Here is an 18,643-nt window from a genome sequence, read left to right as displayed (position 1 = left end):
ATTTATATCAAAACTATGAAAGTAAATTACTCTACTTGATTATATATTTTTTCATATGACATTTAAAATTTTTGGTCACTTTTATGTGTTTTGAAGATGCTTGAATATTTTTAAAGGAGATTAGTTCTCTACTGCCTTGCCATTACTATCCCATTTCTACTTTAAATCATGTCATAACATGGGATCGCAAAATGCATCTTTCTTCCCTTGAGATTACTATTTCACTGATTTTCATTTAAATTGTCAGCCATGCCAATTTTCCAAATTTGGAATTTGGAGGAAAGAAGAAAAGATGCTTTGCAATTCAATACAGTAGATTGATGTCATTAATTGCTGAAAATGTTCACGCTACCTTTTTTTTTGTATCTTTACTGTTGATGGCATTAGGGAAAGGATGACTATAAAATTTCATCAGTGTTTTCTTGTTTCTGACTATACAACTGTTGGCTTCTACACGGCCCCAAAGTTCAATGGCTTCTTTCCTATAGTCCTCAAAGCACTGAGAACTCAGAAATAGCAGTCATAGAGATCAAGAAACTTTGGTTATTTCATATGCATCATATTTGTATGTACAAAGACTATAACCTTATTATATTTGATATTGACATGGGTAAGAATTGAGCACAGCAGTTGTATGAGTATATTTTTACCCCCTTTTGGTTAGTTTGAAATACTTAGTGCATGTTCTCACTTGTGTTTTTCTCTCTCATTGTAGTAGATAATTTAAACAGGCAAGAGCAGTTAAAGGAGTGGTGAATGCTCTTGTTATTTCCCCAAGAACCTGTCAAAAATAAATAATATCAATAATTCTTTCTGTGTGTGTCTTTGTGCGTGATAGAATTTCTGCCCCAAATTTTAAGAGGACAGGTAAACTCTGATGAAAATGTGATCAACAGCTGTGCAGCCATGCAACTGCTTTTTATTTTGATGTTTCTTTCTTAAACCCGCTTGTAATTACTGGGAGCTTAATTACATGTTAGGTAATTTCTCACAAACAAGTGAGTTATTTTATTAGAGTAAATTGTTCTATGTTTTATGCTGATCTAAATTCCATATCTAATGTTTAAATGGAATTCTATATCTCTATAAAAATCAAGAAATAATTGCTCAGTTCTTACTCTAGGCATCTTCATTATTAACTTTTTAAATTCTTATTTTGTTAGGTAGTGCATAACACAGCTGTCCCCAATGCCCTTGCTGTTGATTGGATTGGAAAAAACCTCTATTGGTCTGACACAGAAAAAAGGATTATTGAAGTATCCAAACTCAATGGCTTATACCCTACTATACTCGTTAGCAAAAGGCTGAAGTTTCCCAGGGACCTGTCTTTAGATCCTCGTGCTGGGTTTGTAACAAACACTGAAAATCTTAAGTTAAAGATTAAGACTGTGGATTACATTCAATATGGTACATTTTGTTCTGTAGGTTTTAACATGGAAACCAATGTAAAGTGTAAATGTGTAGAAATTCTTATTGAGAAATCAAAAATAGAAATGTGACTGTTACACTGAAAGAAAACATTAAAATGATGGGATTTTACAGCAAGGATTTTTTAAAGTTTTAAACAGCTCTTTTTCTAACTAGTCAATAAACATGTGGAAATGAATAAAACATACAGATTTCTCCAATTTTAGTGCCTTTAAATCTTGGAGGAAAGACATACGAACAAACTCTTGGATCATGTTTTGCAGTGTTTGTGGTTGTCACAAATATAGGTGATGTAATTACTGCCTCAATTTAGAGCAGGAGACATAAGTAGTATCCATGGATACTAAATAACAAGGTATATTATCCATGCATTCAAAAGGAAAAGCACAGTGGGAATATTGGGCAAGATTCATATTGGTGCTGTGTTTCATTTGCATTTCATTGTGAGAATGGAGAACAAGTCACCGTAAGGACGAAGGACAGCAGGCTGGAGATCTCAGATGAGGGATGAACACACTTTAAGGTGTCAAAGCTGTGTGGTGTGTGCTTGCTAGAGTTCTATAGATTATGACCATTATTATTTATTTTGAATTATATTGTTTTGTCTTTCCATTTTTTTTTTTGCACTATAATTTAGAGTGATTACACACTCCAAAATGATCTCTGTAGAAGTTCAACCTACCCAACACCCTTGTTAAAGTAACAAATGGAGAGAAAATTTGATTTTGTAAAATAGGACACATTCACAGTAGCAAGTATTTTGATAACTGTAGCACTCCAACTTTTCTACCGTCTAAATTAATTTCACGTTATGTTTCACCAAATCGCTGGTTTTTTCCTATCGTATACAACAGATTTTGCTTCTTGCTAATATATTGTACCTGTTTTTTGGTCCCTTATGTTTATAATTGACAAAGTGATCATGTCATAGCGTATTTTATAGCTTAATTCTAAATATTAATTTGAGTAAAAGCAGTATCTAATAGTAGAAAACTTGTACTGTAAATGCTGTTCTTTTTCCAAGGTAATGTGCAAGTTTTAACTTTTTGCTATACAATTATGTAACCATTTTGTTACCATTTCAAATATTTTCTTTACTATAGCAACAGAAGTTTCACAAGAGTGTCTGTTCTATTTTAACTGAAACAGAGTCACATGAGAATCTGTTTCTATAGATGTTTCAAGAAATAATAGCCAGATGTACTAAATTTGGCTCTCATGGTCATTCATTCATAAGAATGTGGATCTTTTAATTCCTTTGGTGTGTTATCAGAAGATATTTATTTTAATGTGTCCAAACCGTTGTCCTTTTCTTCAAAATCAATATGGTTGGCTTAGCTTCTCATTTCATACTATTCAAAACGTTTCATTTTCTAAATGGAAGAAATGTTACCCATTGACAGTAACAGTCTTGTGGAATTTCCTCGTTATAAAGCAAAAACTGTATCCTAGCCTAGTGAACACAGCTGAATTTAGCTTTAAGTTTTATTTCTCCCAGGTTACAGTTATTACCCCATAAACAGAAAGCAGCCTTAAGTTATCATCAACATAAACGAATCCATCAAAAATGTCAATTAAAACAGTGAAGTATTAAATTATTGAGGATGTTATGAAAGACTTGATTTCATTTTTGGATAACATTTGAATTATGATATTGATATGCCATATTATAACCAAAGAAACAGATAAAAATTGGATCTTTTTAGGAAACAATTAAAGCCACCTAACAGATAAACAGATTCTAACAGATAAAATTTAATGACGTCTTTTTGTTCATGCTGTTTTCCTAGTTCCCCAGGGTGAGACAATAGGGCAACCTGGATTTTAGCTTTTATGAGATGAGCTTCAGGGTGAAAATGCCATACTGTCTAAAATATTGTGCAACCCTGCTTCAAAAATGGCAGCTTAAATTGTAAGATTATTTAATAAAAATATAATTGAATCTTTCTATATCAGATTACCATTGTGATTTGCATATGTTTTGACTATGTCACTACTACTGACCCTTGTTTTCTTAAAAAGTGTGATTTCTGTCCTGAAATTTGGTGAGGGATAGGGCAAGAATTTGTTTAGGGGAGGATAAAGATCACTGGACTGTTTAATGTATTGAAGTAACTAAACATTTAGGAGGTAGCTTGGGGGGTCCTTTCTATCTTTTAGTAATAGTATGCCAGTTGCCACAGTATCAATTTGGATATGGTGATTAGTAAGGATGGTAAGGAAGATACAAGTAGACAGATAGATACCTTCCTGGTTGTTACATTTAAGTTGAGCTGAAATCTAATTATCCTAATCATTCCATTATCTGGTTTCATTGGGTAATCAATGTTCTAATTTATAAGAAATTTTGGGTAATTAATATCATTTACAGTCAATATTTATAAAAGTTGCCATTTATGCAGAAGATATATAGACATAGATATATACATTTTAAAGTAGAATAGAAAATATAATTAATGTTACATCTGTGCTAAGCATAATTTTATCTTTTTGGATGATGAAGATGTCACTTCAAGTTATCATAATAGCAAAAGACCATTATGATAGACATTAAGGGGAAAGTTTGATATGACTAATTAACAGAAAATAAATTCATCTATTCATTCATTTATTCAACTCATATTTCTTTAACATTTATTGTATATCTGGCACTGTTCTAGGTAGGAGTATAAAAATAAAAAGCACAATCCCTGCTCCAAGTATTTCACAGTCCAGTGGGTAGGCAGATAAGTAAAGAATTACAGTACAATGCAATAACTCATAAAGTAGGAAAACAGAAAATGTTTCTATCTCAACTGGGGTCAGTGAAAGCTTCCTGGACTAGACTGGTGGAGAAAGAATTAGCTAGGTGATGCAGTGCCCTTCAGAGCAGGAGGTATTTCAGGCAAAACAACAAGCTCTCTGGGAAAGCAAAGACACAGAGAAGAGCAGGGCACATCCAAGTAATTGCAAAAATTCGTATGATGAGAACAAATTTTAAATAAATAATTGTGGAACTTTGATACCAGTTCACTTTACAGAGTAAAAAAGAGCTAGGAATAAATCAAAACAAAACACAACAACAGCAAAACAAATCCTACTAGGCTTCTGGTTTGGGCAAACAGGTAAATAGAGAAATGATTTTTCCAGAATATGAGGAAGAGAGGAAAAGGGGCAGAGATAAGAAAGGGAAGTGATCAGTTTTATAGCCTATTGGGATTGGGAGTTCTCATATAATGATAATGAAGATTACCACTTCTATAGCATTATATGAATTAGAAAATTATCTCTGAGTTGTGTCACTTTAGATGCTCATAGTTAAGAGTCTCTGAGATAGATATGATTATTTTTATTGTTATCCTTATTGTATTGATAAGAACATTCAGCCTCAAAATGGCTAATTGACTTTCTCAGGATCATTTAGGTAGTAAGATATTAAGTTGGGAATTTAACCCAGTTTTTAAGCTTTGGTTCCATATTTTTTTTGTTACAAATCTTTAGAATTTCTAGTCACAAAATAATCTTAGGTCATGAGCATGTTTTTCAAGAACCATCCAAACAAGACATAAGGAAAAAATCTATACTTTTCTCTGTTTTAACAAGTAGCCTTTTTACAAATATTAAATCTGTATAGATGATATGAGTTTTTTGGAAATAAAGAAAACTGCTTAATCATTATAAGTATGCCTTATTTTTAAAGAATATTTTCACTTATTTTCCTTTTCTAATAGTCTATTAGGATACCACAAGAAAATAATACTAGGTGTTATTTTGAATTTGAAATATATTTTAATGAAAATATATTGAAGGACATTTCATATAATAGTATCTGTATCCATTATTGCCAATATAGGTAATGGCAATGCAAATAAATTTGACAGACACATTTCTATGCTTCTATATGTTGGCTTATGATATTCTTTCCTCCTAGAATGCCCTTCCGCTTTTTCTCCAGTTGGAATAATTTCCCATTTTTCAAACCACAGCAGAAAATATCACTTCCTCTGTGAAATACTCCCCAGTAGTGCCTAAGTAGCCACCACATATTGAACACATGATATTATATGACTATTACTGGTGTAAATGTGTGTCTCTCTAACTAGAAAGTGAGTTCCTTTAGCTTAAGGACCATGGTTAATCATTGTTTGTGCCCAACATAGAAATTGTTAAATTCACAGTTAAAGGAAATAATAAATGGACAACTGTATGTACACAGCACACAGGGTTATAACTACAGGGACATTGTACCTGCATCTAAGCACAAACCAATACATTGTTATGTAAATAACCTATGTGTTTCAAAGAGAAGTGTCATAAGGTAACTTTGTTGTGAGAGAATGAAAGGCATACCAGGAATGAAAACTCAGTTTTTGATTTCTGTGAGGAAAAATAGAAATATTTCATTAAACTAAATAGTCACATTAAAAAAACTTTTTTCCCACTAATTTTTAAACCTATATTCCTATATTTAGGCAAAAACACACAGGGAATGAATATAAAGAATTAATTTTATAATTCAAAATCAGAAATAATTGCAGCTGGAAGGAACTGCTCTAAATTTATTCCCTGAATTCAGAAAAATACAATAGTAAAAACTGAGAGCAGACTTCTATTTTAATTTATTTTAAAGACATATAATATATCATATTCTACTATAAAAGACATCCTTAGGAATCACAGAAGCCTGTTGTTATGGTTACAAGCAGACATTCTTTTTTATGTTTACACATAGACATTATTTGGGACTGAGATTTTTCGTATGTGATCTTAGATAAACATTGCGTATTATATGGATGAAATTTAAACTCTCTTTTTGACATTTTCACTGAAGTTTTCATTTTTTTCAGCTTTAATTATTTATAACAAATTTTGTACTTAGGTAATTTTTAAGAGGTTACAATTCAGATGTTAAAATTACCAGAATGTCTGGTACAGACTTATTGAGAAACTTAAAAAAAATGTGTAGTAATGGGGTTTAAGTATGGAAAAGAAAATGAAATTTTGCCATCAGAAGTTAGCTACCCATAAGGAGAGAGACAATAAATCCTGTGTTTATGAAGACTCATTTGTACCTGAGTAGAGTTAAACTATACTTTCCTTCAACACAGAAGGATATTTTCATAATATTCTTCTGGTTGATGAGTACTTAAATGGGCAAATCATGTAATAACACACATAAAATCCAGGCAAATCATGTAATAACATACGTACAATCCAGATGCAACAAGTAACCTATTAGATGGGTATCAGTAAACCAAATGTATACATGCATATATTGCACTAGGTATGCAATATCTAGTAATAGCTAATATTTACTGAGCTTACCACATGCTTATCAGTGTTCCAAGTCTGTTCCCTGTATGCTTTCATTTAATCCTCACAGTGCTCCTACGACATAAAACTATGATTATCCCTTTTCAACATACGGGTAAATCTAGGCTCAGGGAAGCTAATTAAAGCACCCAGGTTCACATGGGTGGACCTGGAATTTGAACCAAATTCATCTGTTTCTAGAGCTTGTTTGCTTAAGACTCTACATAGTGCTTCTTAGAAAAACAAAAGCTAGTCTATATATCTAGTCTATATATATCTTGTCTAGATATATAGACTGATATATATCTGAGTCCTGCTCCAACTGTATTACTAGCATAATAGACCAGGACAAGCTCATCATCTTTTATGGTCTCAGTTTATCAGTAAAATGAAGGCCTAAGGCTGCACTACCTCCAAGACCTTTTGCAGCATTAAAATCTTCAATTAAGTTATACTTTGTTCTGAAGTCTGGAAGATTGTTATCAAGGAATTTATAAGGTAGTTATGAAGATAAGATTTGTGTTCAAAGAGCTATTAGTGAGAACAAGATTTTTCACGTGTTCTTCCATCTGCATAAAATTGTCATTCCTTCTTTTGTGCCTCCATGGAAAAATAGTTTTATCATAATATGCTTTAATTTTTTCATTTGTTTTACATACACTTTTATTATATTCACTAAGCGATCTTTGAAGGCAAAAATCATACCTGTTTACCTCTGTGGTTCCAGTACTAAGCAGTATTTGGTACATGATATGGCCTCAATCAATCATCATTTCAAAATATGGTTCTCAATCCACTTAAGAATGGCTTTGGGGCTTATCAGACATGTTCTACCAACTGACTTACCGAGTTAGGTTCTCTGATTATGAGACCTGAGAACCTACATCATTACTACTTTGTGGGTTCCTGTGTGCATGATACGTGTGTCATTCAATTATACATGTGATAAAGAAAAGGAATTCTATAGACCAGTAAGGGCTAACACAGGTTCCCAAAGTGTGTTTCCTGTGAACTGCTCTAGGAAAATAAATGCTGTCACCCAAAACTGTGTGACAAAAAAGGGGATACTAGAGCTCCCTCTTAGAGAATCATTATGTAGTGTAGCATATTAAAGGTTCTGAGAAGTCCTTCAATAGAAAAAGATGATGCTTACTTTGTTTAACAAAGCAATTCTCAAATATATTTCATCTTGTAATCTACCTTGAAAACTGTGAACTAACACTAATCAGGGAAGAATTTGTGGAGAACAGAAGGGACAATGTGAATTACGTCTGAATCAAAATATCAAATTGAAGAGGTAGGAGCAAGACAAATGGAATAATGAAAGCATAGAAGTGAAAACGTGAGACAAAAATACTTCAGCTAGAGCTGAATTCACACCTTCGAATAGCGAGGAGTAATCTGGAGAAGTATATTTGTGCCCAATAATGGAGAGCTTGAATGGCTGGGAGAGGATTTCAAGCCTAGAACTCTCACCGAACTTACTGAGAATGACGTAACAGATGTTGGACTCCATGAAGTATACTCTTCCTCTTCTTGATATTTTGGTTCAAGGTAGTGATAAGATTATCAAATATAAAGTGCAGAATACAAAAAAAATTTAGAATCGCTGTTATAATAGAGGTCAGACCATTTGAAATTCTTAATTTACTTAATGACTTCAAAAACGTTATTATTCACATCCAATAATTTGTCACATTTTGTTGATAGCGTTTAATGGAGAAAACTCTTTTTCATTGTTGGGATATTTTACTTGCAAGTGCAAGCACGTGGGGTAAATAGCTAAATAAAAATATGAAGACTGTCTCTAATTAAACCCAAATTGGGTGTGGTCTTTTTAATGTTACAGAAGTTATTTAAATACTGCTTTTAAATTTTTATTTGCTTATATTGATTCTTAAAAACATAACATACTTGTACTGAAGCCCAAATAAATTTGGTCATATCTAAAATGTGTAAGAGAAGCTGACATAATCATATCACTTTTTTTTAGGAAAAAAAACTGTTATGTTAGTGTTCCCAAGATTGAGAGGTCAGGAAGGCAAGGAGGAAAGTTCTGATTTATTTCAATGAAATAAATTATCTTTGCATTTTTACTTCTTTCTGATTCAGTTTCTTCCCTTTTATCTATACTGCCATTATCTCTAGTATAGACAGCAAGGTGCTTCCTCATAAATTTACTAGAAAGGAACAAGTTGTGTGTTTTTCTAGAAGGCATATTTTACTGACATATGTTTGCGTTCAAAATGAAAATATACTAAAAATAATTCAAGATTTAAAGAAACAAAACATCTAATCAGTTTCTGAAGGGCTTGGCATCTATAATTACTTGATGATTTGAGATTTTCAAAATATGTTCAGAATTAACATAGATACACAGTAGCATTGGGTAGCAATTCCAGTGTTGCCCTGTGTGAGATTGACTGCGGTATTTCCAGACTCAAGTTTGCTTTTAAGTATTGGCTTTCACAGCTCTCTTTGAATCTTTGTGTACAAAATTCTACCTTTTGTTTAGTCCTTATCAGAAATATATTTCTCATTTTAGGTGCCATACTTAATTAGGACCTTAATGATATTTTGGCTAGCAAAGAAATTTTTTATTATCTTTTTAATCCACTATCCCCTGCCTTTATGTGTACACCCAAAAATGATTATCAACACAAAAATGCACGTTTCTTACAATGATTATTTACATTAGCCCTGTATTTAATAAATGGTTTTTCTTGAAAACTTTTATTTCTTTTTTAGTGTGTGGTTAAAATGTCTGAACACAATTATCTCTGTCACAATTTATGAGAAAAAATTTTCTTTAAGGAACACTTTAAATTTAAACTAAATATACCCGTTTTAAATCATATAGAGTAATTTTCATACCATATTATTTTAATTATATCTTCCAAATCTTAAGAATTAATTGCCAAGGATTCTATACCTACTAAAAAGAAAAGATGAGGTCTGGGAAAACTAATTGGGTTAATAAGTTTCAATTTTAGAGTTAGAATGTGAAAAAGACATTAATGATCCTCTAACTCAAATCTTGAATTACATAGATAAGGAAACATATTCAAAAGATAAAGTGACTTTTTTTACTATGAGAAAAAAAATAAATGGTTTAATTAAATAGAGAGAAATTTCTAAATATCTAAATATAAATACGTTATTTGTATTTTATGGGGTGCGATATTTATGTTTAACTCAATTAGTTTTAATACCAATATTACTTTCCTCATTGTACTGGTTTTTTCCCACTGTCTGAAATATCCTACTCTAGAACTTCCAATAACATAATTTAAATCAATCATGTCCAATAGAATTTTCTGTGATGATGGAAGTGCTCTGTATCTACACTATTATATATGGTAGCCACTAGACACATGGTTATTGAGCACTTAAAATGTGGCTAGTTTTACTGTGGAACAATCCAGTTCACATAATTTTATATGATTTTAATTTATTTAAATTTAGAGAGTCACCATTGGCTAGTGGCTACCATATTGAACAATGCATATCCAATCAAATATAATGTACTCCTCCATAATTCATTTTGAATTTTCCATAGATAACAAACCAAAATAAAAAATATATTTACATAGTTTTATTCTTCCAACATTATAGATGCATTTTGAAGGTTTACATCTATTAGTTTGGGCATCTATAATTTGTTAACATTTGTAGAAATATTATATATTATATATATATGAGTTTGCATACTAGAGTTTAACATTATATGGATATTTCAAAGCATGCTATATGTTAATTTGTAAATCATAAGAAATGTTTGCATTGCAGTATGCTTCTTAGAAGCTGCAATTCAGAGAGATACTAAGAATTAATTTCAGAGTAGCTGAGCAAATAAGTGAAATATTGTGTGATGTTTTACTCCCCAAGTGTCTGTAAACAAAATGGCTATTGATTTTCTTTCCTAGGTATTTGTATTGGATTGACTGCTGTGAGTATCCTCACATTGGTCGTGTTGGAATGGATGGAACCAATCAGAGTGTTGTCATAGAAACCAAGATTTCTAGACCTATGGCAATAACAATAGATTATGTCAACCATAGACTCTATTGGGCCGATGAAAATCACATTGAATTTAGCAACATGGATGGATCTCATAGACACAAAGGTTGGTCCAGCAGAAAAATGATTCAGTATTTTAGCAGTGCATAAATATTCATTTAGAAAAAAATATATATATCCATTATATATATTTTCTCTCATCAAATACATTTCTTAATTTAAGATTATGTTATACTCCTTTATGACAATATTTGTAAATGAAAATTAGATATATTTATTCAAAGTTTCTATAACCATGCATAAAAATCATGTCTTCTCTAAGTGTACTTTTCTAAATAGTTTTTATAGTAAATGGATAATATTTGTATAAGTTAATGCATACATATATCCTAATCGAATTGAAACAGAAAGATATTTGCTTGTAAATATAAGGCTATTATTGCAATCTGATAGGGTTTTTTTTTTAAATATTAAGTAAAATAGAGTTCTTTAAGATAGTGAAATAGTATTATTTAAAAGTTATCAATTATATTACATACATGATTAAATTTGTTGTTAATCAACAACAGCAGCAAAAATTAACATGGAAAACAGCTTTCAAATTAGAGTAAAATTCAGGAAAAAATTTCAATATGAATGAATATGAAATCCTACAGATACTTTATTTTTCTATATTTTATAACTGAGTGGATTATAAAACTCTAAATATAAAACAAATGAATGAAACAATTGGATATGAGGGAAGTAACACTAGAAGTAGGGGTGGAGAAGTCTTAGAGAAAAATAGCTGAGGATGAGGGGATTAAGAAGAGCTGTAGAGAAGGACATAATAAAGAAGAATGGCATATAGATGAAGATGACATGGATATAACAGAAACCACAAAGGATTCAAATGAACACTCAAAGTATTTTGGTTGTAGGTGGCTTTTTAGGGATTAGATTTTTCCCAGAATAAAGAAGAGAAATGATTTTTTTATTGATCTGAAGTGACCTAATGTCATCTTTGTTATTAGGTGTTTTCATCTTCAAATATCTCATAAAGTACAAGTTTCACATAGAGATCTCAAATAAAGCCTATGCCTTAGTCTGGTTTAGCTTATCAGATTGCTTTCTCCTCTGGCAGTAAGCTTAGAACAAAACCCTGGAGGAGGGAAAGAGGAGAGATGCTAAGGAAGGGAGGATTATTGATAATCTAATCGTCAGGTGTGGCCCTGCAAATGTATCCCAGCGTGGAGTCCTGAAAAGGATGAAGCCGCTGAGTTAAAAATTAGATAAATACATGAGTAAGTCACTGAAGTCATACCATTTTATAACTTTGCCTAAGTCCCTCTCAGTTGATGTCTAAACAAATATATCCTTTTAATTAAAAACGTTGACAGAAGAGGTGCTTTTTTAAGGGTAAGAATATTGACATGCGGCAAGTGTAGTTGGATGAGTCGCTTATTTAGGTATTGGCATTCCAATTATAGAGATGAAGACACTCATCAGGATGCCATCTGAATGCAGAATTATTTAAAGATCACTTTACGGTTTTAATTACAGCAAAACTAATGTTGACAAATCAAAATTACACTTAATATTCAGCAGTTATGTCTCCTCCAAAGAATCAATGATGAAATGTTCTACAACATTCTTGGATGATGTCATTGAAAGCTTCATTGTGGCAACTGATATTTTCCCTATGTAAACATGAACCTGTCCATTTTTAGCATCTATATACAGAGCTAGGTTGTTGTGAATCTATTACTTTGTGCTAAAATTTCACCGTATAATAAAATTTAAACAATTTTTGGTTAGAAAGGTGAATGTTAAAAATATATTAGAGCATCAGATATTTGCCTATTTTCATTTCAGCCTTTGTGTTTGAATAGCAAAAAGCAAGTTAAAAATATTGTCTATTAGAAACTACTGATTCTATCCCCTACTCATTATTTAAAAGTTATGTCAGATAATGCTTTGAATACTCAATACAAAATTGAATGCAGGTAAATGAAGTGTCTTTCAATCATGGTACTGGTGGTGACTTTGAGTAGAGTTACATATATAACAGGGAGAAATGCTACTAAATTTACTAAAGAGTAAAATATTTGGCTGAAAGATAATTAGGTGTGGTGTTATGAACATTTTAAAATTTGATTTTGAAAATGCCTTGAGGCTCAAATGAGAGAAGAGGAAAATGAAAGAGTTGCTGCCTTCAGAAATATTTTCTCCTGAAGGCCTTCTCAGAAAGGCTAATGAAAAATTCATTAAGTGTCTTATCAGGCATCTGCCAATATCTGAATGCAAGCCAATAATTACCTGGTAGTTACTAATGAGCTGCTGATTGTAGGCAGCCTGAATTATGCCAACTCCACAGCCAATGAAAAAAGAGTCATTCATTTTCCGTGTTTGTAAAGAAAAATAGGATTTTCTGACCCCTTGCATTTGCCCCATAAAGACATAAAGAATGCTGTGGTTTCCTGGTTGTGCATTTGGAGGTGGAAAAGGAGAGAGATGTCAGTAATAACTTTTGTATTAGTTTGGTCACTGACCTCTTTTTTTCTCTTATGAGACTAGTATTATTGTTCTTATTTATTCTATTCATTAAAACTGGAGCCAGAGTTCATCAAAAGAATGGGATATGCCAGTCAGGACAAAGTAATTTGAGAATATGAAGGGTGTATGAGAAATTTAAGAATTATGGTTCTTTTTTGTAAGTCAAATTTTAATAATGGAGAAAAATTAAACCATGAGCAGGACTTTACAGTTTAGAAAGTTTTTTTCCACAAACATGTTCTGATTTAAACCATACAATAATTCCATGAATGAAGCATTATTTTATTATTATTGTCCAGTCTGAGAACTTCTAAAGGTTCTGAATTCTGTACCCTAAACAACAGATCAGATTGCCATCCAGGTACATGTGACTTGCAATTTGCTTGAGAATTTCCATCTGTTTTTCTCTGCTGCTTCCTGTATTCCAGCCCACCTTCCTACCAAGTCTAAATACTACATTGCAAAATTAAAAAAAAAATAAAATTAGTCAATCTGCTAGCTTAGGAACATTTAGGTGCAATCTTAGTCCCATGAACCTCTCCTTAATACCTGTGTCTTTCATTCTATTGGTTTTTACTCCAATAATTCTATAATAATATGATATAATATAATAATAATAGCATAGAATATTATTCATGCTACTGAATAACTAAGTCAGACAGTTTTTTAAATCAAATTTTCATTGATTCATTTTTTTAATTTCTCTGATTTCTTCCCTTTAGATCTGCCCATTCATTCATTCATTCATTTATTCGTTCAACAACATTTACTGATGTCTCTTTCTGTGCCATGCATTATACTAGGCCCTGGAGTTACAAAGATGAATAAGTCCCTGTCTTTAAAGCACTCACAGTTTAATGTGAAAAACTGATGTGCAGCTAAAGACATAAAGTAGGTTGCAGTTAGAGGTATATCAAAATATTGTGAAAATGCGGGCAAGAGTAGGGAAGCCTTTGTTGGAGAGAGGGGACCTTTGAGAAGGCTGAGGGATGTAGTGCAAACTCTCCATGTGGGGAAATGTAGGAATGATTCTTCACACAGAGGGAACAGCATGTGCAAAGATGTAATAGAGTCTTGAAACAGCATGGGGTTTACACAGTTTGTCTGTGACTGGAAGTCATATAAGAGGGAGATAATGACACTAGATGAACAAGGGCAAATTGGGGCCAGATTGTGACAGGCCTTGTATGCTCAGTAATTTGGAATTTATCCCTTAGGTCATAGGGAGCCATTGATGGCATTTAGTTGATAGAGTGCTATTATTAGATTTGACAACAGCATGGAAAATGAAAGACCCTGGAAAAGCAGCCAATTTAGAGGCTGTTAAAATATTTTAGAAGACAATACTTGAAATGATTATAGCTGTGGGAATGGGGATAAAGTGTTATGTTCAATAGCTATTTAGTGGAATAAATAGGAGAGATCTGTAAAGTTAAAATAGCAGAAATATTGGTGGTCAGGTTGCAAATATTAAGTGAATGATTTATATTATTATCCACTTAGCTAGGGGAAAAGAACTCATAGTTCTGATGACTTATTAATTTCACATATATTTGGACATTTTTTAAAGAATTAAAAAATACCAAACTAGGCATATCTTAGAGATTCTTGGTGAAAAGCTCTGTTTTGATGAGAGGTACATTAGTTTTAACAAAAGAGTCAGCATAAAAGGAATTCTAAGGATGTGGTTAAACACTCTCTATTGTATCTTTCTCTAAAAAGCATTTCAGAACACCTGATAATTTACCCAAAAGAAAGATTGCAAATGAGTGAAACTCTCTCCTCCTACTTTCTCTTGAGATATAAAATATGTCCAATGAGAAACTTGGAAATTTCAGAGTGTTCTCCAGCTTGAAATATTCAGTTTTCAAATTTATATGTCTTTATACAAAAACATAATGATTCTAAATATATTATAAACAGAATGATTCTAAATAACAATATTCTCCTTGTAGGTCTGTGTATTTGGGACTGACTCCTTACCATGCCCAAACCACAACCTCCTCAGAGAATTTTAGGCTTTGATTTTGGATGAGAAGTAATAAAACTTTGCTGAAATACAGATCTTTAAGTGAAAGGGTCTCCTCAGACTGGAGAAAACAAACCCTTATGATTTTAAAAGAAGCTGGGGAAACCTAAGGATGAGGGTTGGTTGGGGTGCTTTCTCACCCTGAAAAATATAGGTAACTTCCCTGGGTCTCAGTTGCCTCATCTATAGAAATAAGGATGTTGGAAAAAATGACTAAATTCCAGAACTAAAATTCTAAGCCTCCAGTGAAGTGGATCACACAACCCTTTCAGAGTCTTTACCAAATCCCGAAGTTTTGACTTCAGGGTAGTCTTCAATTTAAGCCCGAAAGAGATTGGAAATCTGTAATAAACAAATACTTCCTCACTCAGCCTTGATGAAAATCTCAAATTGTCAGTTCAATCCTTAGTTCTCCCTGAGTGTTATTGCAAAAGTTATTAACATCAAGTTGAACACTTGTGAACTGATCAATTCAATGAGAGTTAACATATATTCTTGCACATTACATTGTAGTAGATGTTTTGCACATATCATTTCATTTAATTGTTTTTGGCTTTCAATGGAAATTTCCTTAGCCTGCTACTGGGGTTCTAAGAACTGGAATGATCCTCTTATAAATTCATACCTTTATTAGAAGCCTACTGTGTTCATGAAACTGTGCGTGATGCAATACCTGCTCTTTTAGTCAGCACCTCAGTGAACAAATATGCAGTAAGTCCCATTAAAGCTATTTTGCAGCAACAAAATAGGTTTAAAGAAATTAAGTAATTTGTCCCAAGTCAAATAGCTAGTAATCAGGAAAATCAGAATTTGAACATAGATCTCACTGGTTCCAAAACCTTCTTTCTTTCCATTCTCTACACAGCCTCCTTGTTTTTGAATAGATAATTGATTGTACATTTGTTGCCTGATTGTTATAGTTTCTAAGAGCAACAGTTAACGTCATAAATGCACACTTAGACAAATAAAGGTACATCCATGTCTAAATTTCTTCAGATTGATTTAAATAGTGGACATAGAAAAATTGCAAAATATATGAGAAACAAAAACTTAAGCGACCAGAACATAATTGCTGTAAAAGAAAGCATCTATCTCATTAAATCCAAATATTTTTTTCCGTTTGTTTATTTGGGGGAGTGAAGAGAGCAATAATGTTGCTTAAAAATGTACACCCTGGGGGCGGGCCCGGTGGCACAAGTGGTTAAGTGCGCACCCCGCTGAGGTGGCCCAGGGTTTGCCAGTTCGGATCCCGGGCGCACACCGATGCACTGCTTGTCAAGCCATGCTGCAGCGGCATCCCACATAAAGTGGAGGAAGATGGGCATGGATGTTAGCCCAGGGCCAGTCTTCCTCAGCAAAAAGTGGAGGATTGGCAGATGTTAGCTCAGGGCTGATCTTCCTTACAAAAAAACAACAAAGAAAAAGAAGATTAAAAAAAAAAACTGTACACCCTGCTTTAGAGGAACAGTTTGATGTTATAGTTTGCTATTTTCAAACTAATTACATCTCTTGCCTATAGGAAAACTTTTAAATCTTATTTGGAGATTCATGTCACAGAATTTCTGAAATTTGACCAGAGTTAAGATCTTTTGTCATTGATTTTATGCACTCCAAAAAGTACAGGCTTCTCTGAATGGAATGTCTATAAAATATGTTACAAATATCTCCTGAGAAAAATTTCAGCAATAACTTTGCACATCTACCTTAACTTTGAGATTCTATTTTCCATTTAATGAAAAGAAAATTAAATGCCAGAAAAGTCTATTTAGGCCACAGTTTCATTCTGACTGCTTGTTTTAAAGTACATAAATTCAGATTTAGTTTTCCTCATTTTCTATTAGCTGTGCCATTGAACTTGACATATTTTAGAGGGGTAGTTAGGTTCTTGACAAAAAGGCTGAAAATACTGTGTGAACACTGATAACAAAAGGTATGTTTGACCTTGAGTGTTAAAATTTATTTATTGTAGTAATTTTCTTTTTCAGAATACTCTTCTTTGTATCATTGAATGATTTAACCTTGTGTTAAATCAGTTGGTCATATACATATTTTACCCAGCATACTAGAAAAAATATACACTCATAACTGCTAATTTTCCTGAAGAGTAATCATTGGCTGTGATTCTAAACTACAGTTTATCACTGAACTGTCTTTTATTTCGGGGGACAATTGTTTAAAATTTCATACAATTATGTTGATATAGCTCTTCATTTGTTTCTATACTCCTAGGCCTGAAGATCCTCATACTGAAGCGTCAATATTGTAGTCCAACTCTGTTGTTTGTTTATTGCTCTGGGAATCCAGGTTGTGTGGTGAAGGGGCAGTTCTGTGTTTGGATTTAAAAATCCAAATCATAACCCATGCAGTGATTGTCTAATTAATGTTGGAAAAGGAATCCAGATCTCAGCATGGTACTGGTGAAATAGCATAAAATATATTTAAAGCGTTTTGTTCTGAGGGAGAAAAACACACTGAAAAAGACAAAGGGAATATTTTGTGCTCATATATCCTGAAACTCTATAGCTGTTGCATTTGAGGTTTTAGAAAATTTAAATATCCCTTGAAGCCCACCAAAGAAAGGGAGAAAATCTAATAATATCATCCTCCAATTTTACAATATTCTAGAGTGTTTCTTTCTTTCTTTCTTTTCAAAAATGAAGTAGGGTGTTTCTTTCTTAGCAAGATACTGCATTTTAGTACTTTTGAAAAAAAATCCCTATCATTCGCAGTCCATTGCAAACAGTAGACTTCACAGGCTATTTTATGCCAACGGTGTTGATGTGCTGCTGTTTACAATACAATAAAAGTTAATGGAAAGGAGCAAAATACAATTCAGTTACAATCGAAATGTTCCTGAACCAGTAAAATAAATTGAAATTAACTGTCATTTCTAAAGAGTCTTAGAATTTCAATGTCAATCATGTCTTTCAGTTTTGTCCCTTGAATAGGACCTGTTACTTTAAGTTACATATATGTTTAAATAGATTATTATTTTGCAAATGTCACATATGTTTCATATACTTTTTTTAAACAGAGAAATTTAAGTTTTACCTTAATATGAATTTTCAGCCACTCTCAACAACCTTATCCATCTCAAATATGACAGTGGGGTATTGGAGATCAGTAGATTTGGCTTTGGTTCAGGTCACCCTCTAATTTAGGCAAATTGCTTTACCATGCTGTAGTTCAGTGTCCTTATCCACAGAATAGGACTTAGACTCAGTCAGTGATTTCCTAACACTTCCTAAAAGAATTGGCTGAGGTTGGAACTGGGGCAGAGGAGAACTGTTCTATCAGTTTCCTCACTTACCCCTCCTTATTCCTAGGACTACGTAGAAC

At 32.5% G+C, this 18,643-nt stretch overlaps 1 protein-coding gene across 5 annotated transcripts in view; it reads left to right on the top strand.

The window, feature by feature from the left end:
* Positions 1-18,643, top strand: part of LRP1B (LDL receptor related protein 1B) — a 1,862,264-nt gene that overhangs the window by 1,622,065 nt on the left and 221,556 nt on the right. For all 5 annotated transcript variants that reach the window (XM_087435122.1, XM_087435120.1, XM_087435121.1 and 2 more), the window contains exons 60-61: positions 1,164-1,345; positions 10,647-10,846. In XM_087435122.1, the coding sequence (XP_087291248.1) occupies positions 1,164-1,345; positions 10,647-10,846 (382 nt within the window). The remainder of the gene's footprint in view (positions 1-1,163; positions 1,346-10,646; positions 10,847-18,643) is intronic.

Source organism: Ceratotherium simum, chromosome 9, assembly GCF_057802395.1.
Source record: "Ceratotherium simum simum isolate JZ-2026a chromosome 9, ASM5780239v1, whole genome shotgun sequence".
NCBI lineage: Eukaryota > Metazoa > Chordata > Mammalia > Perissodactyla > Rhinocerotidae > Ceratotherium > Ceratotherium simum.
The sequence above is the reverse complement of the archived record's forward strand: the minus strand, read 5'-3'. Positions and strand labels throughout refer to the sequence as shown.